General features: G+C 46.3%; 1 protein-coding gene across 1 annotated transcript in view; it reads left to right on the forward strand.

The window, feature by feature from the left end:
• Positions 1-6,844: 6,844 nt before the first annotated feature.
• The window catches only part of LOC128723158 (homeobox protein orthopedia), a 28,193-nt gene continuing 8,597 nt past the window's right edge, over positions 6,845-26,440 (forward strand). The window contains exons 1-3 of the mRNA XM_053816873.1: positions 6,845-6,878; positions 13,329-13,615; positions 13,738-13,899. Of these exons, the coding sequence (XP_053672848.1) occupies positions 6,845-6,878; positions 13,329-13,615; positions 13,738-13,899 (483 nt within the window). The remainder of the gene's footprint in view (positions 6,879-13,328; positions 13,616-13,737; positions 13,900-26,440) is intronic.

The following is a 26,440-nucleotide window of genomic DNA, read 5'->3' on the forward strand; positions in this document are numbered from 1 at the left end:
TGAGCACACCTGACAAATACTTGGGGCAACTCTTTGCAACTTGATTAGATTTTTTATTAGATACAAAATAAACTTCTTTGTTTCTTACTCAAAGAGTTACTACCCACCAAACCTATTCAATATTGTAATATATATTCGAGGCGTATTTGAACAGTTGTCCAAATCATGTTATAATTTTCTAATCTGATTAGAACGGTTATTACTGAAAATCCCTAGCACGAGAAGCTTTTATAATTGCAGCTGTAATATTACTGAATGCATAGCAGATAGCATAGGAAAAGTACATATATTCGTGGGAAAAGAGGAGCTGAATTTATTCCCGTACCCAACTGGTATGAAATTCGCAATATTGCGCGAACCATAAAGCATAAATTTTACATCCATCGTGTCAGATCCGTTCTGAAGAATCTGCAAATAACGTTCGGTTCTTCATTCCAGCATCCATCAGCGGTCTATCCGTGCAATGTAGAACCTTCATTGGAAAAAACAAACACCAAATCGCACCGTAAAAGGTCAAACCCAAGCCGAGTGGAAAACTCCATTCGATCAATCACAGCTTCGCTCGACTGAACGCGGACTGCACGACGGCGGAACCGACTGGCATCGAACTGAGCCCACGAATATTAACACTTTTTTTCTGTCGCATTCCCAAAAAAACTCATCCACATCCCGGCGCACACGGGTTAGCTAGTTCGTACAGTTTCAGGTTTTAGTTGGTGGCTATTTTTGGGGCCTTTTCAGCATCCAAGACGGAATTCGAAGTCATGCCCGCAACGCGGTAGCTTTGTGCGAGCATTTAAAATAATGCCCTAACCTCCAACGGAGTGCGGGTTTGGCTTTCTGACCAAATTCAAATCGAACCAGAGGGTAACGAAGCCAACACACATGCATACACGCACACACGTAGGCATGTTTGACGAAAGTTTCCCGTCGAGCCACGTCGAACAAAGCCCCACCATCGGGTTTGGGTTTATTTTCCTCCCGAAAATAAAGAAGAAAAAGCATAAAGAAACCCCTAGGCCCCGTCGCTTGGCGTGCTAATGAACGATAATTGTATTTTTGCGCGATCGTAGCAAACATGGCGCTTGGGCTATGGCGACTCACACCACGCCATCTTGGGCGCAGGATGGGTCCATGTTTACCCGCCGAAGTCCAGGAGGCGATCGTGAGCAGATCATCCGACCGTGCGTAGCTTTGACCAAATAATGCCGGTGTTGGCTTGTGAGACCGCCCCAGACACTACGCTGTGGGACGACGTTTGAGGCGTGAAGTTGCCACGGTCTCATGCCTCTGTGCGTTGTTCGGTCCGGTGGAAGGTGTTGTTAATATGGACGATACGGTTGGATTAGCAGCTAAATTAAAGCTCAGCGATAACCGCTCCCACTAGCGTGGCCTGTTCAGTCGTGGAGAGGTTTTTTTTTTAATACATTTATTCTAGTTTGACGGCTAAATCGTACGGTCAACCTTCGGCTCGATCTAGCAGGCCAGGATGCTAAACAGTCGATGCAGTCGATGGTTTATTTCGATTTTTTTTCTCGCTACAGCTCAATTCAACCACCAACTGCATCATAAGACCGATGTGCCAACGTGCGGGTGTGTTTGTTCGCAGTTGAACAGATGTTGGCGCAATTTTAAGCTAAAATTCAACGCTGACCAATGAGTAAAAATTTGACTCATTTCAAAGGGAGTTTAAAACTCTTTCAACTGGTGTCTTATGAGACATGATAAAGTTACGTTATAGCTTTTATGTAAGAATTTATGAATGGATTACTTGCGACAAATGAAATCGAACATATTTATTTTTAATATGATATCATATCAAGTGGCACCTGTAAAAAAGCATAGCTAAAATGCTGTTTTCCGAATACTTCAAGGATTTTAATACGTGATATAAACAATTTTGTGTCCTTTTACCATTTAAAATATTCCAGCATAAGTATATTTTAAATGAATAGAATCCTTTTACATTTTAAATCAGTTACTTTTCCAGTGGCATAAGCTACCTGCCGCGCATTTTCAGAGACCATGAGCTAAAAGAAAAAGGTATCAAATCGAATTCCAGAGCTCCCTTCAATCACACTCCCCGAGGGTGCTGATGTTTATTACTTTTGCCATTTGCGGACATTCGAAGCTCTTCTTTTTTCTACAAAAACAAACACGCATGATTCATTTTACGAGCCCACCAACTCGCGAGTCGGCATTCTAAACCACCCCAAAAAAAAGGCATCAACATCCTCTCCAAAAAGCTGCCCACTTTTAGCACTAAAAATCCTCTATTTGTTCTACGGCACCTCACGCGCTATCCTTGCCCGCCCGCACAGGTGTGCTATTTTTCACACAACCCCATCCGGGTGGCACGAACAAAGAACATCCCTTTACCGTCCCTGCCATCCTTCCGTCGTTGCCATCGGTTTCAGTCCGAAAACAGAGCCTCGGGATTCTGCCAAAGCACAAATTAAAACACCACATCGAGTGAGAGTGATTTTTGGGAAGTGATGGTGCGGTGAAAAAAACCAGCTTTTGCCTCCTTTTTTGGCTGAAAAAACACCGCACGCCATTTGCGAACCGAAGCCCCCAGCTAGGGGTGGGTTTTGGCCTGCAATCGGACACCCCGCGTGGTGCAGCAGAAATTCGGTGCATCGCCGTCGGCGCCAAAAAACCCGGCGCCCAATCCGCTGCATTCACTGCAGCGGGATTTTGTCACTTAGCTTACGTCAATTGCCCGTTCCTTTGGGAGGGAGAGAGAGAGAAGGAGAGAGAGAGCTTTTCCAATCCTCCCCACGGGCATCGAAAGGGACACGCAAAGCCCGTGCTACGACACAACCTAAGCATTAATGCGGTAATATACATTCAAAACGACAATTTTTCCGAACGCTCCCAAATCCCTGCGAAAATCCCCACCAGCGAGCTGGGCGAAATGGCGCTAACTGCGCTTTAGTGCTTTCTGCCGGGGGTGCATTTTCCAACCGAGGGAGAGGGATGGTTTGTTTCCATTTTTTTTTGTTTGCTTTATTTTCCACCACCCACCGACCACAGCCACGCCACCGCTCGGGAGGGAAATGTTTTTATTTCGCTTCAATTTATGGTGCTTTGCATTTTCGCTCCACTCCGCGGCTCGATAGTAAATGGAAAGCCGGAGAGACAGATTTCCGCTTCACCGCGATCCTGACCATTGGAGCGTTTATTTCCCGCACCCACACCATCGCCCGAAGCGATGTGCCCATTTTTCCAGCTTTCGGTTGTTTCCTTTTGTGCGCGCAAGGGTTGTGCTCGCGACGTGCCTCAACCCGGAACCGGAACCGGCTGCCAAATGGGCTAAGCCCAGTGATAAAAAGCATAAATCACCGCCACCCTCGGTGGGAGCGTCGAATGGCCATCGAACTAAATACGTGGCGGATTGCGGATTGCTCTCGTAATGTGTTTTCCCGGGGCTTGTGCGCGACTTGAACTGCATACTTGAGCTGGCTCTAGGGCTGCGCGATAAATATATATATGTGTGGCGTGTGTGTGTGTGCGCGCGAGTGTGTGTTGCACGAATGCACGGACGCATATCGATGCAGTCGGACGAGGGTGGGGGTGGGGGGAGGGCGTTTCAGGACCTTTCGGCCAAGACTTTGGCGTGATTTACGAGCGGAATAAAATTTGAATACGTTATGTTCGCGAGCGGCTGTTCGTGCCGATAAAGTTGTGAGTTCATTAAACCTACATTTTGTGCACCTATTTGAAGGTGTTGTTCAGTATTGCAGGTGTATCTTTCGTTCGTTTTGCTGTGCGCAATTCACATCAACCACAAGCTTTTTTAAATTAAACTCGCTACATAAGACATCCTCATTTTGAGCATCCCCAGCTTCACCGTAATGTTATCAGTATCAAAGTAAGCATTGCCACAATAGTACACGACTTAGCTACTTCCATCATAGCATGCCATGGTGTAGAATTGTGCCTGCGTGGTAAATCTCGCATCCACTTCCATCGTCCTGTTTTTCTTTTTCTCGCTAAGACCAACGCTTTGCGGCATGTCGGCAAACCGCCACCAGCATCCAGCGGTAACAAAATACGAAGCTTTAGCTTTCACTCAAAACGTAATCGTCGCCATCCTGCCGCACATCTTTTCCGGCATTTTGTGCACTTTTTACACGACCCCGAGTCGCCTTTGCTGCAAGGACATTAAAATCGAACATAAAACTATTTGACGAAACTGCCACCATCGCCACGTGACATTAAAATTGTAGAAGCGCGCTTTCGCAATGGTGCAACTTTTCGTGTCGCCTTTTTTTTTGTGTGTGTCGCGCGCTTTCCACTCGCTCCGGGAGGGTGGGCGCATCGGATTATTCCACATTCCACCCCCCCTCCTTCTCGTCCCCCAAGGGAACCCTCGAGCGTGGTGGAAATCTGTTGATCCTTGCCAGTGGCACCGCTCAGGCGCTTCGAATGAGAAAATATCCCGTAGCCCAGCTTTCCCTCCTGCTCAAACACCCACACACACACAGTGTTTCGCTTCCGGTCGTTTAGGTTTCTCGGGCGGATTGGATCTGCACCCGGGGGTGCACTGAAGCTCGCTGAAAAATGGCCCCGACGGTGGTACCGGCCCGGGAGAACCCGGTGTGGAAACGGCAAAAGGGACCGCCGGATTTGCCCGGCAGGACAGGAAAGATATTTGCATCATCACTCACGTCAAACGCGCAGTCCCGGGCCCCGGAATGGACCCGATCGCTTGGAGGACGGAGCTTTACTTTCGCTCCGTGTGTTTTATTCTTCAATGCCATCAACGGGCTGCAGCACGGTGGAGCAGCATCGGCAATGAAAGCTGCAAAAAAGAGGACGGAAAACAGACGCGCTCACACACACACACACATGCCACGTATTTCCCAACTATTTTCCATCAGCTTCCTCGACGAAGCGTGGGGTGGACGGGAAAACGCGGGGAGAGTAAAACGACGAACCAGCTCAAATGCAATAAAATAAGACGGAGAAAAATTCTGCTCGCTTGAAATGAAATAGCAAAAGCGTCGTTAAACAAAAGGGGCACAAAAACGTACGCTTTGGACGCTGAAAAGGAAAAAGAGAGCCCTCGGCCGTGCCTGGCACATGCTGACGGCAACGACGACGATGATGATGATGATGATGCCGATGATGCCGATGATGGTTCTGCTGCATAAATGCGGCTCTCTGAAAGCGCACCAAAAAAAAAGGCCACAGAAACACACACGATGAGCTCATTTTTCTGCGCTGCACGAGGCGAAGAGTGAGCCCAAAAGGAGAAGAAAAAAAACCCATCACAGAGGAAGGTCAGCCGGAAACAGGGAGTGGGGGGGAGAGGAGGAGGAGGAAAATGCACCTCGGAAAACGGGTGCACTCGCGGGAAATGCGCTCCCGAGTGCGTTTTCGTTGCGCAATCGCACCAACTCCGGGATGCTGTACGAGAGATCTGCTCTCACTAGTGTTGTCTCGTTCTGGCAGAGGCGTGACCGCACCAACTGTCATGGCTACGGTGACAGGTGACGTTTGTGTGTAGCCACGCCTACTGAGCCACCAGCTCGCAGTCAAAACCCTAGCGCATGACGAGCTCACCGAGCGCTGAAAAGAGAGCAAGTGTGAGTGAACGACACCAGAGACACTCTGGCTGTCCTGCTCTGGCCAGAGTACGGTCCGCCATGGCTCCTTCGCGAATGGCCCGCGAGATTGATGCTCACGAGTCAATCGGTCGTTGACAAGCTCCGTGCGTGGTACATCCTTTCCGTGACGGTGGCGATCGAGTGGCTCGAAAGCCTCGCCGTACCAGCAGTTCAGTGTCACTCGGTGTACCCTTTTAGCGGGTGTCTCGCTCACTCTCGCTTACAGTGCCCTGCCCTCAAAGTCGGTGTTGGCGAGGGCCAGAACCAGCGTGCGCCAGAAACGCGTCAGACTCGATCTGGACGACGCCCGACGAGCTCGTCTTTTAACTTCACGCCGCTCTGGACGGCCTCGTGTGACTTCAACGCCGCTACGATCGACTCCATCACAGTCATCCGGCACATACACACCACCCACACACCCGCTCACACACTCACACACACACATATACACCCCTGCGGCAGGCCCGGCGAGCGGGCGAGTTTTGATAAATAATTTGCTCCTCCAGCGCGTCGTAATGAATTTAATTTGTTACTTACTTATTTAATTAATAAAGCCTAATTAATAAGCGTGAGAAGTGTGCTGGCGCGTCGTGTCCGCGGTGGGTGGTGCCCGGAAGGTTGGCGTAAGCGGAAGTGTTGTGTTCGGTAGTGCGTCGTGCCAAAGGCCAACGGGCCATCCGCCGTGGTGTGTGTTTTGTTTTGTGTATTTTTTTTTCCGCCCCGACTTTTCCCGCTTTCCGACGGGCATGTGTTTGAAGCGAAAATGATCGCACGTGTTTAGCCGGTTTGTGATGCAATTTTACCGCCCGAGTGCAATCGGTGCACGTTTAGTGACTTTCCCCGTTGAATCGACCATCGAAACCAACTGCAAGGGCACGCCAGAACGAACGGCTTGCTGTGGTTTCGTTTAAAACCACCGAAAATCGGCGCCTACTACGGATTGTGTGACATCATCGCATTGAGCTTATTTCAACCGCAACCGACGTATACGATCAGATTGGACGAGTGCCGAAGAGTGACTGTGGTTTGCGATTGACAGACACGGATCCGAGTGGGTGATTGTACTGAACGAAACTACTACCAAATCCACAAGGACATTCTTCCGTTGGGCGCAATGAGTCCGACCTTCGGGGGCCGTTGTTTTAGCTTATGTTAATCTCCATCGCTGCATCGCTGGAGCACAAACGGTCAAACTGTCGGCGCTATCGATACGAAGCTTCTCAGCAAATATGCTGAACAATCTCAACGCAGCTGGATTGGGTGGTGAGTTGCAATAAATATTGGATTATATTGTCATGATCAGTGTATGCATTTTGTGTTGATCCTTTATTATCATTTACAGAACCCCTACGATGTTTACATGTCCTTAATTGCATTGTAGTAAGGGATAATAATTTGCTAATAATTATTGAGCCCATTTTACAGATCGTGGAAGCAACTAATATACTATCCATAGCACTACTTGTCAGCATCTAATGTGACTTGGCTGGTTAAAGGTTAAAATAACGAGCCTAGTATACCCTAGGATTCAATAATACACATTTATATTTCAATAATAGCAACAGAGAACCTTATTGCATAAAGAGATTTTTGTTTACAATTCAATATATGAACTACTTGTACATTTTTATGCAGTAAAAGCTCTTAAAAATTCTTAATTCTCTTTCTGTACATGTATGGTTTGCGTATAATTGTCCTACACAATATCCTGTTGGTGAAGGAATAAATCAGCAATATATTAATGTCCTGTGTATGAACGAATACATCACTGAATGTAAATACACATCAAATTTTTACACCAATTACGACTATCAAATATTCAAACTTCGTTTAAAAATACATGATAATTACATTCTACTGAAATGAGTGTATTGATAGTAAAGCTTTCTAAAAGTATATGAAAGTAACAATTTTTTTTCTCCGTCTGACGAATTAATAATATCAATGGGCCTTCATTTTCAAGTAAATACTATATTTTTCGATAAGATTCTATTAAATCAGTAACATTCCTTTAATTCTTTTCCAATAAATAAACGATTCAAATAAATGCAATATGGACTGTTCTATTCTCAGCACATATCCCATTAATTTATCCACCATCGATAACGAAACTTTCAACGGAATCGCTAAAGCAATTTAGTCTAAGCGACAAATGAAAGCACATACATCACGTTGCGATAATTCGAACGCTTAAATCAAACGATTCGCGGCAAACACGTCCTCTACCACACGTGGGGTAAAACCGAAAACCGTTTGTAGAGCATTTTAAGCTTTACATTTTTCCGCTATCCATGAGCATGTAATCGTCCACTATCGTTCCATCGCACACTCCTAACCGACCCAATGGATACAGGGAATTAATTTTTGGCGTCGTAAAAGGACCTCATAAACCGCGCGCCCTGTTTGTTCGCGGTTCCATGGGGCTTTTAAACGCGGGCTCACGAACCACGACCGAATCGTACGCACCGAATCTGCCACGGACTGCCAGTTGCATCCATTCTAGCTCCTGCGTAAAGCGCACCATCATAATTTACGGCTTATTTAGCGAGCATGCATAATGCACCGCACTATCAGCGGATGCTCGCAGCCTGGTTTGGGGGTGAGTCATGGGTCAAAAATGGGCCTTTAATGGAGATCATTAGGTCCTTCCCATGTGGGGCCCTTGTGGTGGTACTCGAATTCCCAACCACAACTTTACACCGGAGGTTCAAGCGGTGTTAAAAAAAAAGATTGCCAAGCTTGATCTGACTCCCGAGGTCACTGAAACGGCCCTCGGAGGGCTCCCGAGCGTTGTGTTAATGTCGCGCTCATGAAATGGTAATTAATGATATCGTAATTAAACGGAAAACAATTGAAGTTATGATCATTTAATTTAAGCGACGTAATTGAATCGGAACACGCGAGGTGCTTTAATAAAAATGGGCGATTTTTGGTGCAATGTTGATGCAAATAGGACGCTTTTTTCATGACGATTTTCTTCATCGGCATAAGGACATCATTCGCATGATTCGCACCTCAACAGAAATGTTAACTTTCCTGTTGCTGCTGTTAGGCATTGCGCTAAGTTGTTATTCGCGAATAATTTCATATAACCTTTCCCAATCGCACTATGGCAATTTTATTCCATTTACAAACGCGATTGTGCTCGATAAATTTTAAATTCGAATCCACCCGCTACACCCGCTGGTTAAAAGTTGTTTGGAAAGAAAACGAAAAAAAAACTCCAAATTTCGGGATTTCCGTCCCAATTGGCAGCGGAACGAATGGACAGTTACAGCGCATCGTGTGCGGCCAATCTCCCGGCACGTCCCAACCAGACACCCTTCGGGAGGGCAAAAGTTCGCAACGAAGTGCAGCCAAAAATACGGATGCCAACGACAAACAAAAGAGAAAAAAAAATACATCAGCCCTTCGTTACTCGAACCGCCACTATTTGCCCATTTCGGCACCACGAATGGCGTCACTAAAAGACGGCGACAATGGAACGGCACCGAGAATGAAATGGTGATAATGTTTAATTTAATTTTATTAAAACCTATTTCCCTGCCGCCGACGATGGAGCGCCGAAGAGTCGAAGCAAGGTTTTACGAGTCCTGGGCTTTTAGCTACGAGTAAGTGTGTGAGTGTGTGTGTGTTTGTGGGGGGTTTGTGTGGATGGGATGCTGGTGGTACGTGTCGTTGTCGCGAATCGTGGCCCGGGACGTGTTTGTGCCTCGCTCCATCGATCGACCGGCTGGAACACGAGAATCCTTCTTCCTTTTCAGCCTTGCACCTACCCAGAGGAAAACCAGCTTGAGTGAGAGCGAGAGAGAGAGAGAGAGAGCGAATAAGCAAACGAGTTAGGGAGTCTGCAAATAGCCCGTACCCGTTCGTGAAAAACGGACACATTTTGTCGCATTTTCCCGACCCGCCTTTTCTGCAGCCGGATCCGAGCCCGGGAATCGATTTTCCGATAAATTGTGGCAAATTGCACTTCATCGCAGGCGTAAAACGTGAGTGCTCGAAGCCAAATGAACAGCCGTTTCCACGGGAATGACAGCCCAAACGCGCGATCGAGAACGTGGCGGTCAAATTTTCCACCGGAAAAGCGCCACAGCGGATACATATATATATCTGGAAAGTGCATTAGATTGGTGTAAAAATGTGAAAGCTTACACTCATTAGTGCCACTTTCCAATTCATTAGTACCGCCTGTAGTGGCTCGTTCTGCGGAAGCTCGCAAGTTCGCTTAAAGCTGACCTCAGCGAGCGTCCGGCTCGGTTTTTCTCGCATCCGAAGGACGACGGTTTGAACGTGATTTAAGGCTGGAATCCCTTTCCCAAAGGGGATTCGTTTTTTTTCTTTTCCTTTCGTCCATCGCTAGACGGTTGCAAAAACAAAGACCGTGCACGCTGAACGAACGCAGATGATGGTCGGCAGGCATTTTTAAATATTTATTACCACCACTCGCGACTCGCAAGGACCCGCGTGTCTCAGCCCCAAACGGACGTCCCCAGACTCGCAAGGGGAGAATTCACATTTTTCAAACATTCATTATATCGATCCACGCCACGGCTGCGATGATGAAAGGTGGCGGTTGGTTTCATTTTTTTTTTGTTTTGTTTCTCTCATCCTCTCATGTCCTTTCCGACCCTTCTGGCCGGGGCGAACGCAGGAGAATGACCGTCTGGTCATCAAGCCGCCCAAGGAAGCCCGTAGAAGGGGCGAATGGTTTTTCCCGCAGCCACACCGATCGGCACAGGGCTCGGGACAACCTTGAACCGCCGTGTCGACGAGCGTATCCTGACACATCCTGGTAGCCCTGGCAACGCAGCCACGCCGCTAGAATGGCTGCTAGAACGTGCGCGTACGTTCGGGCTTTCATAATTCAAAATGAAATAGACCCTTGGGAGCCGTCAGTGGGTCGAGGTTGACGGGAACGGGATTTAAAGGTCATGACAGGGGAAACGAATTGGGTGGATTTTTCCGACCACTGCTGCGGAGGCGATGGGACGTTCGTGAACCTGTCGGTGGGCCTGTTGGCAAGTCGATCGTGGTGTTTAGAGCGAAATTAGCCATTAAAAAGCTGTCGCTTCTGCACCGAAACGGGTTCATTGTTTTGCCACAGATGGTTGAACTAAAAGTGCGGGAATACTTGCCTTAGAAGGAACATATTTAAAGGGTTGATTGAAGTAAAGTTATGATATTTTAGAAAAACGTTTACTTTGCAAAATTATTGATCATCTTATACTGTTAATATTTATCAATAATTTGAGCAAAATTTGTTTAGCATCTTTTACTTTTCTTGATTCTGCCAGTCGCTAATCACTTGATTGAACAAATAAAACAAAAAACGATACAAAAACGGTATACTGATAAATGAACCCTTAGAATATTTTAAAATGATGCTTCAATATTTTTTAACTAGTTACCTTATTATCCATGTCGTCTAAGCTATTGATTTTATACTGTGTGTGTATATTTTCGCAAGTGCATTTTAAGGTTTTTTCAAACATTCACGGCCTAATAAAGTCAAATAAACACACATGTAATATGAAAGATTCATATACTAAAATATTATATAAAGAAGAAATATTGATGTATTATTTCCCATTCAGAGCATAAAAGTCGTGAAAAATATCAGCACGGAAGCACACCCCTGTCGATCTCGTGACAACTTCATGAAATGGCTCACACACAAAATCAACCGAGCTGACGACAGCACACCGGCGATCTACTCACAAATCCCTGCAATTCGATAATAACGATGCAACAATCAATAAAATGATTCACTTCACAATTCGCTCCAAAAACAAACTCCCACCAGCGCGCCCTTCAGCACGCTCATAAAATGCTGGCAGGCAATCAAAGATTAATAACTCATTAAACTGCGTGTGGCTGGCACGCATGAATGAACATTTCTCCCTTAAGTCTCGCGGAGGAAGCAAAAGAATCCGGAATGCCGACGCATTCCATAGCTCCTCGGAACAAACACACCGAGCGCAGTGAAGCTCTGGCCCTGGGCTGGCTGTAAAAAAAAAAGTAAGACCCAACTAATCGACGGCATAAAAGAAAACACTGGAACACCAGAAGCGATCTTTTTGTGCGCTGCTTGTTAAAAGTCTCGACCCCGTGGCGCAGATCGTCTCCTCGATCGTTGTGTCGTGGCTTCTCCACACGCTGCACTGCTTTTTACACGTTCCCTCGCAACCGAGACGTTTGGGTCCTCGGACGCCACCAGCCTGGTCTGGGAAGCCTGCACATCGGAAGGTGCCACTTTGCTTCTTGTATTTATTTCTCATGTTTCTGGTGGTGTTTTTCTTGTGGCCGCTTCTCGTACCGCTGACACTTGGACGTCATCGGAATGGCAGCGAACTGGACGGTTGGGCCTTACGAGTCGCGAGAGCCTTCAAACCCCCCGTTGGCTTCTGGTGGCACTTTTTTTTCCCTCTCGTACAAAATCTGTGCCTCCGTACGGTACAGTGCACCCAGTTGGGGGCATACTGGAGGTGGTTTCGGTAGGAATAGGTGGAGGTGGAGGGCGCTCACAGGCCTGACAAACTGCACCACAAAACGGTAGCCAAAATCGTATGGATGTGTTAAAATTAACACCTGCATATGAAGAGTAGCATAAAAGTGTTTCTGATACGTGTCTTCCATGAATAAGGCCCCACGAGGCTGCATTCGGGGGTACGGTATCCGGAGGGTCCAGTGCAGGAGGACAAGGGCAAACGTGGAAGAGTGGGAAAAAAAACCCTCGCTCTCACACGGTCCCAGAGTGGTCCCTACGAATCCGTTGCCAGCATCACAACACCTGACTGAGCCGTTCAACTGCCAGGCTGTCGAGATGATGCGATGTGACGTTGAATTCGAGGCACATACGAAAAAAAAATCAACTTCCATCTATATTCCTGCCACTGAGCCCTTCTTGAGCTGGGCTGTTAGATTCTGGACGTAAGTAGCGTAAAGTTGATGACAGTTGGCGTTTGCCAGACGACTGTGAACAGGACTCGGGATATTGGGTTGCTGAGGGCAACGGGTTGCTGAGGCCGGTTTTTGGAGTGTTTGTCCCTCAAGTGTCATAAATTACAAATCACACTGACGGCGGGATGAAAACAAAAAGGCGTTGGTGGCAGGAAAAAAAAAGCTTCCAAGAAGTGGATTGGATATGGGCTTCAAAATATTGTGATTTCATTCGACACCCGGTTTGGTTGCTGCTTAGCAAAACAAAATAAAAAACCCCGGGTTAGAAAATACTGACATAAATATCGTTTTGATTAATAATCGATTGGGCAACTTAATTTGATTAATTAAACACACGCTGCGTGAATCACACCCTTTTTCACCAACGGGGTTACCAGACGTACCAGACAACAAATCAAATGAGGGATTTGAGTATGTAATTTAGAAGCGATACACCAATCAACATATTGTTGGAGCGATTTTATCAAAGCTGCTTAGATGTAATACAAGAAACTATATGCTTTTAATGTTTCTATAAGTGCTGTTTAAAGTATCCCTCACCTATGCCCAATACAATTCGAATCAAAACAACATTTTATAAGCTTATTATCGTTAATTTAAATCGCTTCCATGTAGTAAATGTGCACCTCCGCGTTCAATCGATCTCTTTCAACGTCCTGATGCCCTTTTAAATGTCCAAACGTTCACCAAATAGATCATCATCATCGTCAGCAAGCGCCAAGATTAGAGCAATCGAGTAATGGTTAACAGTTTATCACTTCTACCCGCCCGCAGGACCAAAGGAATGCGACCTGCCGAAGTCGGGCCTGACGTCCCTACACGGCACCTCCGGATTCGGCCAGGTGCCCAACTCCGCCTCGGCCGACAGCAATGGCAACCGGTTACACGTGGCTAGCGGAGGCGGTGGCGGAGGTGGTGGCGGAGGTGGTGGTGGCGGCGGTGCCGGAGGTGGAGGCGCAGGTTCCGGCACAGGTGGGACAAACACCGGTTCCGGTACAGGATCACTCTGCGAGCCACACAACATCCACCAGGATCAGGTAAATGTAGCTACACGGGGGGACGAGTCCGAGCCTCGAAAGGAGCCCGGCCAGGATCTGCCACAGATCCTGGCCACCAGCCACCCCCCAAAAGGTGAACGACTTTGCTTACTCTCCACCAGGATGCTGGCAAACATGGCGCGAAACAGAAACGGCATCGCACACGCTTTACACCGGCGCAATTGAACGAGCTCGAGCGTTGTTTCTCCAAGACGCACTATCCGGACATCTTCATGCGTGAGGAGATCGCCATGCGGATCGGGCTGACGGAGTCACGCGTGCAGGTATGTGTTGGGTTAGGGCACTGTTTTCCATACTTAATGTAGCCCATAACATCGAGAGATCACTCCTTGCTGTGGCGGCTTTCGAACGCACGAGGGTGAAAACGCATAAATCACTTTTCTAACACCCACGGCAACGCCGTACGCAAACGGGGGGGTGTTTTTTTTTTGGGAAAATTAAAGCAACCGGATGTCCCTTCGACGCGGGTTTGTTTACAGATGGTGCGGTTAATCCGTTAAGGCGTCGCGAACATTTGCCCTCTAATTCCCAACCAAGGGTGACTTTTAATCGAAACGGGGTCAGCAACGAAAGCGTGCTTTGGCGGAGTTTCCCGGCAATGTGCCGGAAAATTCACATCCTGTCGCACGCAGTAACGATGCGGGAAATTTGCCCTCCACAAGACAAATTCCGCGGATTCCAACGGATTGTCCTGGGTGCTCATCGTTTTACACGTGTAACTGCAACGCTGCCCCGAAAGGCACGAAGTGCACCGGAATGTTCGACCTTAAGTCCACTAATTAACAATTAAATCGACCAAATGAATCACTTAGCTAATCCGCTTTTCCTATCCGCCGCCGTGTCGCGTGTCGTGATTTGTTGCGGTTCCGTCCAAGGCAAGGCGAGCTTGAAACCCCAACAAAGGGATGGGTAATTATTTAGCCCAGTTTCCATTTACATAAACATGATTCATGAGACTCGGTAGCCCCGTTGCTGGTTCCGATCGATTAAGTTTGCCGCACTGGCAATCTGGCTAATGATTCGTCTGAGAAAATGTCCTCTCACATGGTGCCAATTGTCAGCATGTCCGTCCGCAAAATGGAGCTCCGTGACACATGTAAACCAACATGTCGGACATTGGTTCAAAATTGTCTCCTGCACGTCCCTTCCCGAAATGGGGCATCGTTGTCCTGATTAGTGAGGCGGCCTCTCTCTCTCTCTTTCTTCTGGTGTCCTGGGGGCTTTCTGGGATTGTGAAAAGGGCTTAAAGGATCGTCTCATTTCCCTTTCCATCATCGCAACGAAACAGACCGTCCTGGAAAGCTGTCTTGAAAGACAAGAAACCGACAACGAACGGGTTCTTGCATGGGTTGAAGTGAAGCTCGTTCACTTTACGGTAAAAGCGGGACGTATCTCGTCGACGAAACAGCACTTTCGGGACCGATGTGATAGAAACCTCAGGCCTGACCGGTGACACTTCGACACGTGATAAGAAACGACAGCTCAATCGCTTCCTCTGTTTCGAGTGGGGGCTTTTTATTTTTGTTTTTTCGACGAACGACAATTAGCACGTGTCAAGGTGGTTTGTGTGACGTTTTACAGATTTGAACGAAAACCGCCGTGTGGTGTTCGTTTTGTTTTTGGGAATTCGGAAAGGACAAGCGCAATCCATATGCAAGATTAAAATGACCTGATTTTACTGGAATTTCGTTGTATTCTGAGAGAGTTGTAGAATTGTGCTAGGCATCGCCAATGAGGTGTAGTTTCTAAATTCACTGTATTCTAAAAGTAATACGGTAACGTTACAATTGTATTAAAATGGCATCACTCAACGGTTACTACGTTCAATAAAAAAAAACCTTTAAACTCTCATATGAAATTTAGATTCTAAAACTTCTACTACCTGCAGAAGCTCACAAATTTCCTTTCAAATTCAAATTATTCAATTTGATTTTAACATTTTCAAACCACAGAAAATTTCTTCGATTTGATCATGTAAATTTTGAAAACAAAGACCCACAAAGACGTGCTTATAGCCATTGTTAAGCTGTTGCTGAGCTTCACAACCTTCCCAATTATGCAACGCTATTTTACATTGCCGAACTATGAATACTTCTAGGTTAGTAAGATGTTCTCCCTTTGTTTGCGTGCAAAATCCTGCCTAAATCCTCTACCAACCTTGCATAAATCCCACACAACGGCGTTCACGTTTACGCAAGACTCAACCGAACGGTTCACTAAATCGTCCACAACTTTGCGTTATCCTTCAACTCCACCAGTCTAAAATCTCCCCCCACACACCCACACATTGAAGCTAATCTGCCTAGCCGATCCGGCAGATCCCCTTGTCATCCCATAAATCAATCATGGGGCTTCAACGTTATGAAAAACTTTAAACAATCCGAGCACGTCCTGCCGTGGGTCCTGCTTTTATCCTTCCATCCCCGGTGGCAGGACGAATGGCTGGAGAAAAAAAATCTCACCCCCAAACAAAGCGCAAGCGAACTTTTTGATCCTCTCGGCACCAAAATCCACCCTCCTGTCCTGGCTCTCACCAACCCACACCACCCACACACACTAAAGTGTTTTCAAGGTTATTGCAGCGGCTTAGGGCAGGATCATGCAGATTGCGCGCTCACCCGAATCACCGATTCCAATCGTCGATGGCTCCCGATGGCGCACCAAATAATATGCATGCAAGCCAAACGTGTGCCATAAAAGGAAGATTTTATATTCACTTCACTCGCCACCCACACAGGCGGTAGGCGCTATCGGTTTGATTGCGTCGTGATGGGGCGAAAAAGGATCTCCCACTCGATCGATCCGGGAAGGCCCCGAGCAAGCCCTGATGGAAGAAGTTTCTGCTAATCACACCAATAATAGAGTGCCGAGTAGCACCGCAACCGAACCGCATGAGCATAAATTCCGCAACTTTACGCTTTCCTTGCTAATGGACCCGTTTTCTGGCTGTTGGGTCCCTCTCTATTGCAATGTGTGTGTGTGGCTTGAACTACGCCAGAAACTAGCAGCATTGTTTTTCCATTAAAGCGTCCCCGAGTAGTTCTCGCAGCCAAATGACTCGGTTAGGGCGTGAAAGTTTGACTTTGAGACGGCCCTAGACGCACCTTGGTAACAGTTGGTCCCCGAGGGTTGTGTCCTTAACGCGCCAGATTCAGGACTCGGAGCTCACTAACCCGCCAAACCGCTAGCGCATTTCCAAGTCACCATTGCTGTCGGTGGCGACTCATCCCACGAAGAATCACGAAATCGAACTTTCGCACCCGCTAAAGTAGCCCCGAAAGGTCGCAGTAGGCTGGGAAGGCGAAAATGGATGTTCCCCCGGTGATGGTCCGGAGCTGGCGGCCATTTTTAGGGGAGAGGTTTTTTTTATTCGCTTTTTACGATGTCATTATGAGTTTATAGGTTCGCCCTTTATGGCATCACGCCAACCCTGCCACAATCGGCGGCTTCGGCTGACGATTCCGGCGATTTGTTTGATGTTTTGATTGCCCCAAATGGGTCTGGCCGATGCGCCACCCTCTGGCGTGTGGAATGAATGGACACATTTTTCCCGCTTTTCGCTTCGTGCGAGCCCGCAGTACGGGGGCGAATTAATTCGAACCAATTTTCCCCCTTCGGTTTCGTGTCGGCCGGCCGACATACGCTGGAACCGCAAGCGTAAGGCCGCCCCGAGCGTTGAGCGTTGGGATTACTTTCACATTTTTCAATTGTGACCAAACCAATTAGAGGATTTGTGTTCGCTCGCAGCTCGGCTGGTGGTCAAACCTCAGAGCGTTTGATCGTGCTATTCGCGCCGGCCATTACATTGTAGTGTTATTGCGTGCGATCAAACCAGCGCGCTAGTAATGGTCGATAAATTTGAACGCACTCGGGGGAGGGAATTGGAGGTGAAATGGCGCTCCGTTTAATGGAAAAGTTCTCGGAAAACTAACTGGACAGCGCAAACGTCCCAAAAAAAACGAGCTCTGGTACACGTTCGAGGCGCTATGCGTGGACAGATATGCAAAGAAAACAGCAACCCTTACTCGCATCACCGGGTTTCCGAATTTTCCTGCATCCACACCAGTCGAAGGAAAAACGAGCACGTTAAATCACACCCGACCGACCACCCGACCGAAGGAATGCGTGAAACAGCAGGAATCTCGGGGGCGGGATTTATGGTCGAGCAGCGAGCCACCCCCAATGGGAGGAAAAACGCACCCCCACATGGTGGCATGCAAATAAAAGAACCAACGTTGATCTCCGAGGGGGTCAACGGCAAAATCCGAATCTGGTAAATCGTGAGAAATGATAGTACGCGCTCTTCGTGCATGGCCACTGGCACACCGACCTCTGGTGGTGTGTGGGTCTGTATTTTTGTTTTTCCCCCTTTTGCTGTCGCATTTCCCACCCCAACGTGCTCGAGGTTCACTAGGCCCCGGATCAGCAGAAAACCCCCGCGAGTCGAATCGCCTCCCTCAGGCCCTTATCACTCCCAAGCCAACCCCAGATGGGGGGTGCAAAAATGGCGTCCTGCCCATACGGTGGTAGTTTGTACGAGCGGCATTAGTTGCCGTTCCCCAAATCCCCGCAATGTCAATTTATATGCGGAAATAATTCCCGCTCTTAATCCTCGCGCCGCTGGGTTGTCCGGGGAAGCCCGGGTAGGTGCGGATTGGCTTTCCAAAATCCCTGTGCATAAATAAATTTCTCCCACAGCGCTAAAGCGAAGCGAGATGGCTCGTGCTGGGATGGGCTTTAAAGACGCACTACTATGGTGCCGGTTTTACAGCATCGACCGTGCCGTCGAACGGACACTCGAAGGTCACTTTTTCACAACAGCTGGCCACGGGAAAAGGACACGAAACACGCACGGAGAAGACGTTGCACGAGCACAAAACGTGTTCGAAGCCGGGGTGTTTTGCGAGGTCAACGGTCGGCCGGCGGTTAACCGATGGGAGTCAAAAAATTCAAACCACACCGCACTGTCGGTTCGGACGTTCTTCGGCCGTTGGTGATGAACAGAAGGACAAACAAACGAAGGAACGAATAAAAAAAAAATAATGCCCACCCGAGGGCCACAAAAGGGCCCGGACCGGTAATCGGATCGGCAGCCACCGATTCCGATGCGGTCGATATGATATTTGATCCGCGCGGATTGCCGCACGCTGGCGATGGATGAGCGAATGGAGCCACATTTCGGATGTGTGGACGTGTTTTCCAGTTCTCCAGACCGACCGGTTTTTGTGCGTTCGTAAAACCCTTGTGACTGCGGTTTCTGGATCGGTGGTCAGTCTCGGTGGGTCTCCGTTCAAAGTGTCGTTATGTTCTCGCCCGGCGTGTTATTGGTTTTGTAGGTATTTCACGCAAACCACGTCAGGTGGAAGCAGAATGGGTATCCGAAATGCCACTGCAAAGAGCTGGCGGTGCTAGTTTCGCGAAAACGTGCGTCAATATGTTTGTTGGCCTCTTAAAATACCTGGTATGAGCGGTTTTGCAAAAGATGTGACCTAATACAGAATTCTGTTGGGCTTTAGTTAAGTAGAACTGGTATCAAACATCCCATGAAGTGAGCTGAAACTCTCTATAGTAATGAAATATTATTGAATTTGTGAATGCATGCAACGTTAAGGATTCACAAATTCACGAAATTTATCTAAGCATTTTAACATCCCCCATAGTTTAAATGTTTCAGCAACGAGGATAGTTTTAAAAAATATGTATGATTGTAAACGAGTTAACAGCGTTGACAGTGGTTTATTCCGACAATTACAGAACGTGAATGAACGTAATGTAATGTGCTCCTTAACTCTAAATTTGTCAGATAAGCCATAAACATAATTAATAAACCTAGATCCTTTCCGAAAGACGCAAACATTATCGTTTTGTGTTTCGAGAAATCTATTATGCTGTTATCTATTATCTATTATTAAGGGATCGCAATTCAAATAGGCTCAAAATCATCACATAATGAATTATTTAATTAAACATCTTCTCAGAAATCAAAGCAACCGTGCCACGTGGTTGCAGGTATGCGATGAAGAAAGATATTACAAAATTCTCTAAGATAACCGCTTCAGCAGGCGCACGCCACGAATGATGAATTCCTGATCTAATTGCACGCAAAAGGCACCATTTCGGTCTCACAACCTGTACCATGTTTAGCTGCAACTGTCGGCTCCTAAACGTTGCGGTACAGGTTTGAGTAAAAAAAAACCCATCAGGTGTTATTACTTTTTAAGCCGGGAAGTGTCCTCAATTACAGCGGATCGGTTCCGTGGTAACCCTAAGAAGGGGCTCAAGCCTCCTACCAACCGAACCATCGTACGCTTGTTGCACACGCGCTGTACAAAAAGGACCAAAAAAACGCACACGTCTACCACGTTTTGGCCAACTAAATAAGGAGCGAGTGGCGCGTGTACGCGTGCGAACGCCAAGGGAGCGAGTCCCACCTCAGTAATGCGGGACACGTGGCGAAATTTAATATAAACGGCAAATAAACAGTGAATAGATTTGTTTTTCCGTTCCACGGTCGCGCAACTGCAATTGACAACTTGTCCACCTGTTATTTTTGGCTCGCTGTGAGCACCTGCCGACGAATTGTTGCCATTTTTCCCCATTTATTTAGCGGGTTCGCTGAAAAAAGGGGTTCAATTCACGAACCCGATGCGATGGGGCAAGGACCACTTACTACCACTCGTTAATGGTGTAGAAAAACAACGCTTTTGGGTTTATTTTGCAGCTAAAACATCCCCGATTGTGCCTTTTTTTGGCCGTTGTTACAGACGGCTCCTAAAACGTCGAATATAACGCAACACCTGATCGATGCCGTCATCAGACTTGTGGCTCGATCGAGTGAAAATTCCGAAAGTTTTCACCAACAAAACGCCCTAGCGGAAAATCTGGCCAGCATCGCGATGGGCTCGGAAGCAAATTTAGAAATGGTGTAACGATTTTAATAAATAATACCAATCCGCAACCGGCTGACACCGGCAACCGTGGTGTACAAGGAAAACGACTCTAAACCTCGCCCTGGCGACCCAGATCGGCCTGCGAATGGGGTACGAATGCGCTCCTGCGATGCTGGGATCCGGTCGAACGGGCGGAAATTAGCCGTGAAACTGATGATGAGCAAACAAGTAGCGCTGCGAGGGTGCAAACTCGAGGGACAGGCAAAAAAGGGCCACAGGACAGCGGGGCCCGGCTAGAAATCGAATCAAAAAGTCATCCCATTTACACACCGTCTGCCGTCTCGCTTTAGCAGCCACGGTGCGGGAAAAAACACGAGGGAAAGCCTTTCTTCCCGAAGGCGCGCTGCGTCGGTCGGTAAGAAGCCTGCGACCGGGGAAAGATTTTCCCAACATGATAAATAGTGCGGCTAGTAATGTGCTATTAATCCGGAATAGATTTAGCGAAGGGAAAAGATTTATTCCGTGACTCGGCGCCCTTCGTCGGGCCACAAACATATGGGGCCCCTTTTTGCGGATGGTGGTTTCGCCGATATCTGTCTGGCGCGCAAGTCATGCCCCGGGTGGGTGTTTTGCCATCGTCGAAATTCGGGACTCCGAACCATGGGCGAGTGGTTGCAGTTGGACAACATTTGGGAGCGAATCCGTACGAACAACAGCACGTTTCGTTTCGAAAAATTGTTTCGACAACAATTTTTTCTTCAAAACATGCTGTGTTTGAATGGGAAAACAAATACTGAAAGCTTGAAAAGTGTGAAAATTGCTTATGAGATGAATTTATCCTATTCATTAGCTTTAGAAACTGATAACAATATTGCTAAAAATTTATTATATGCATGGCTTTATGTAGAGGAAAAATATTGTTCACATGTTATAAAATTAACAAAATGTAGACGCATACTCACGCAGCTGCATCCAATTTATTTCCATCCCTTTTGACGAAAACATTTCCCATAATAATACACTACGAAAGTGCAAAAATATCTTCCTCACAAATATTCTTTTGTTTTGCCACATTGTCCAACATGCTGTGAGTAGTTCATTATTTACTAGTCAGGATATTCGCACGAGCCCTAAAATAAACAGGATACAAATTTCCCCAGCCATGCCCGTGCCCTCACCAGTCAAAGGCAACGGGAAGCGATGAGTCCATTCCGGTAGGCCCTTTTCCGCTCCCTAATGCGTCGGTTCGGATAGTGACAAGGCGTTGGAACGCCTACCCGCTGTGCCAGCGGAATGCTCCGCTGCGTGAAACCGAGGGAGTTGATGAGGGTTTCCCTGGGATGGACAGTTTCCCTAATGCCGACCGCGTCGTGCCGGGATGCGGGCCCTTTGCCCGCAGTGGCAAATCCTGCCCGAAGTGTAAGGTAATGAAAGTGTAATAAAAGTATTATTGGACCGTACGATTTATTGTTTATTTATTAATAACATGCAAATTGAATACGTTCGAGCGGGTTTATCGGTATCGAATGGGATGGTTTCACACGTGCGCGGCCAGCAAGTCGATCCTGGCGCATCGATACGCATGCTTGGGCTTGAAGGATTTACAGGTGCGAATGGTGATGGCAAATAGGTCACGGAATCGTAGCGTAAAGTCAAAGGCACGGGAACGTAAATCTTTTTATAGCTTAAAATGGAGCAAGGGTCTAAATATATATGCAAGGAACAATATTTGTGACACGCTCATTACTAATATGTAAACCCCAACGTAAACTAAAGATAATGAAGCTTTAGAAGCTATATTTCCTGACAAATCTACGAAGAGCACTTCCAGCACACCTTCTTGTGTTTTCAATTTTCTCAAAGCTCAATGAACGTTAAGACACACCCACCGACACAGCTCTCCATACACCAACTGTGTGCTGAATGCACTTAATTATGATGCAACGCTGTCTCACTAAACTCCAGCACAGGAATCAACTCGAACGAACCCTTTTTCCAACCTGCCGGCTCTTTATGCAAGCAACGCACGTAAATTAAAACAACCAGTCAATTGTTTTCAACTCCCTCACAGCTCACAGCTTGTTTGCGGCACTCGCAAACGCGTCTTCGGCAGCATCTTGGTGTAGTAGTCTAATTTTCCCAGCATATTACGCACGCCGAAGGCACGCCAACCGAGCCAGCAAGTCGACGGAAAACAGCGTCTTAGCGTCGGTTGCGGCAGTCGAAAGGAACCGTTCATCATTCCACGCTCACCATTTGCAGCAACAATACGGCTGCGGTGCCTCGGAACACGGCAAGCTTTTAATCTGGTTTAATTCATGCGAGGATTAGTGGCATGAAACTTTCAGAAAATTGATAATAAATACATTCACGGCAGGGCATGCTTTCTTGCCCGAGACGCACCGCTTTTGACGCACGGGGATTTTCGCAAGCCACCACCGATCTAAGACAACCATGACACGGCCTTAGCCGACGGGTCGTCAGGAGCAACACCGGCCGCCATCTTACTCGAGCCGATCTGCAAGAGTCTTTGTTGCGAGGTGTTTACTTCTTGAGAAAAGCCTTCGTTTCGCAGCGCAGAAACCAAACCTGCCCCGGGACTCGAGCGGCGTGGATCGAAGAGAAAAGTGAAAGTGGAAGTTTTCTTGCAAGATTTCCCAACGCTACACTGACTGCGTTTGCGCCTGGTTGTCTTAAGTCTTAGCTAATGAATAGCCTACTGCCGTCTAGTATCGTTTGTCTGTCGTCCTTGCGATGGAACGAGCGCAAAGGAGCGACGGTGAGGATATCGACGCAAGGGATGCTTCTACCGGGAGCGTTTTAAACCGGAACATCACCAGGCCCACGGGGGTTTCATCTTCGTCGGTGGGTGGAAACAGTAAAAGGCTTTCAGCCACGAATTGTGTCACTCGAATGAGTGATTGCTGGTGATTGGAGCGTACCGAGAAGCCGACTTCTGCTAGCTGATGGTGGAGATTTCTTCAGATTCCCGTCCCCATCCAGGCGGACTGTCGTGGGCATCATAAAAGCGTCGCGCTTGTGATCCACCTCCTCAGTGCGATCAGCCTACGTTTCGACTGTCATTTTCAAAACTTTGCAAAATCGGAAACCAATCAATCAATTATCGTCAATTACCGAGCGCCTCCATCGGGGAGCATCGAACGCTCGCTTCTTAAATATACTTTTCTCACTAAGGAAATTTTACTGAACGCCGATTACACCGGCAGATGGATTTCATCGCACGAAATGTCCTTTTAGCGCGTGCACTCACACACAAACACGTGCGTTGAACGCTAACGGGTGTCATCAGAATTTTACGAGGCTTTTATTAAGCAAAACCTTCCCAGAGAGTGGGTTTCATGATTCTATGCAAATAAATAGAAGGTCTTGATACCGTTGATTCCATCTTGAGCCATCCTCTTCGGAATGGGATTGCAAATGATTTTTTTTCCTCAGAAATAAATATAACATACATGCTTTTCCACTAACTGTTCAAAATGTTCCATCTCTAATGCGTTATATTCCTGTTGATCCACTCGATCAAAAAAAAAAAGATATACCTGTCTATTACGAAGCCTATCAGCTAGCATTATTTTCGGACTAGTATGAAGGATGGAGCCCATCTAAAAGGATACTATTAATGATTTGTAATTTTTTACCGCACGCAAAAAATGGCGAGAAGATATTGCATACTTTGTTTTATATGGCATCATTGTAATTTGAAACATTATTTGGAATAATTTTTAGGGTAATTACAAACGACAGCTCCTGTTAAACTTGTTTTAGCCAATTTGACCAACATTTTCCAAAAAATGTTAGTCAAATCACAGAAAGTGAACAGCAACGGAAAGCTTCACTCTGTGCCGTCTTAAGAATGCCTTGAATTCTATTTTTCATTTTGCTTTTTGGAAACTTCTTCAACCTGATGAAAAAACCTTTTGATCTGTACCGCATACGTGGGTCTCAGATGAAAAAAATAACGAAATACAAACAAATCGGGCTGTAGCAGGTTTTGCTGCACCGCCAATAACCCCTTACGCCTTGAAACATCGTATACTGTTTGCACACATCCTATGGCGTCATAGTGTTGAGCCTAAATTCAATGTTGATTTATTTCACTAGACAAATGCCTAAAAGCTACATATACCACATTTTTTCCATACAAAAACAACGCTATTTTAGTTAAACTCACATATTGCTCGTATATTGTAAGTTGTTCCAAATGCAGCTTGATTTGCGGGCCAACTTGAGCGGAACATGTTTTGTGTAACGATAATTTTAAAGCTTTCAAATTATAGATTTCATAAAACATTCACAGAATTAAGATAGCAATTAATTATTGTAAAAAGACAAGGGCTTAAATTTCTGCTTTTATTACACCAAATCGCTATGGTTAAGTGTTTCTGCAAAGCATTAAGCCAATTTCTTGCGTACGAAACAGCAGTTAAATAAAAAATGGCATTATCCTTTGCTATTATGTTTTTGCTGCTTGAGAAAAATCAATAAAAATATACGAAAAGCCTGAAGAGTACGGGTGGAGAAAAAATACCTAAAACCGTCTAAAAATAATGAACAAGAAATTTTCCAGAAATGTCAGCCTCCTGATCGGACTGGAGAAAAATCTCAATCACTTTTTTATGAAACGTTCCCCCGTACGCTAACATTTTCAAGAGTCCTTCAGATGTATACTGTCAAAATTGGCATCTACCCCACGATCGCATGAGCGATTTCAAAGCAGCACTGCGCTATCCTGCGGATGGTCAAAGTACTCCAGCATCGCCATGGTAACATCCCCAATCGAGCGATTGGTGGAAAATCGGAGCAAAGGAGCCTGTTAGAATTGCTTCGGTGTTAGTGGCTCCGTGCGCCGACACCAACACATTGATGCCGTAACTTGGTCCCCATTTGCAGCCATCCCTTTGGGGATGCGATAAGCTACGAGTAGATGGAAGCGTGAGAGGAAAATGTACAGGACCAGCTAACGACAGCACCATCTGAGGGTGATTTTTCAGCTTTCGCCATTTTGGACCGTGAGCTCAGAGAACGCTCGGTATATCGAGTGCTGTTCTTGTTGTTTCCGAAGTGTAGTTCGAGGAGTGAAGGATGAATTTTTCAAAGGCATGCGCGAGGCATTCGCATTGATGTGTATCCTTTATCTTCTCGTACTCCCCACCTACACAAATCTGCTCAGCGGCCACCATTTTTCTGGAAAATAGCGTTTTTCTCCGAACTTTTCGTCCTTATTTCGAACGTGGAAAATGGGGATCGGGGAAAAACGGTTTTGTCCGATTTTTAGGAATAGATAAAACTTTTCGTTTTTCCATCGCAGAGCGGAGACTCAAAATGAAAACATTTTCCTCTATTTTGCTTCAGTATTTAAGTAAAACTTTGGAAAAATCAATTAAACGCTGTTAATACATGAAAACCTGCAGTTTGTCCTAAGGTTGATATTTGTTACATAAATTTCAGCAGGATAAAAAATCAAAACAGGGATTCAATCACAACACTCTATAAAAATACCGGCAATAATATTTACCTTACATCACTATCCATGTAAAACAAAACCTTAAATATTTTCATATATTTTTAACAATAGCATTGCCCATTCAAAATATGTTAGTTATACGTCTTTCTTTTTGACGATTGATAACATAATGAACCTGCATAAATACACTGATATAATATTCGGGTTGATTTAATGAGACAATCACTTACCTCGAATAATTATCTTCGATTATAGCTTGCGAAACAGTAATAGAGCATTCCATATTGCGATTACTTTACTGTATCTCAGTAATAGTTTATATCGGTGTATCTCTCTTGTATGTAATTTATTTGAGATATTTTAATACATGTTACTAGATATTTGTGTTCAAAATATAACACATCTTAAATGCCAAACACGTCTGATATC

Source organism: Anopheles nili, chromosome 3 (assembly GCF_943737925.1).
Source record: "Anopheles nili chromosome 3, idAnoNiliSN_F5_01, whole genome shotgun sequence".
In the NCBI taxonomy this organism is placed as follows: Eukaryota; Metazoa; Arthropoda; class Insecta; order Diptera; family Culicidae; genus Anopheles; species Anopheles nili.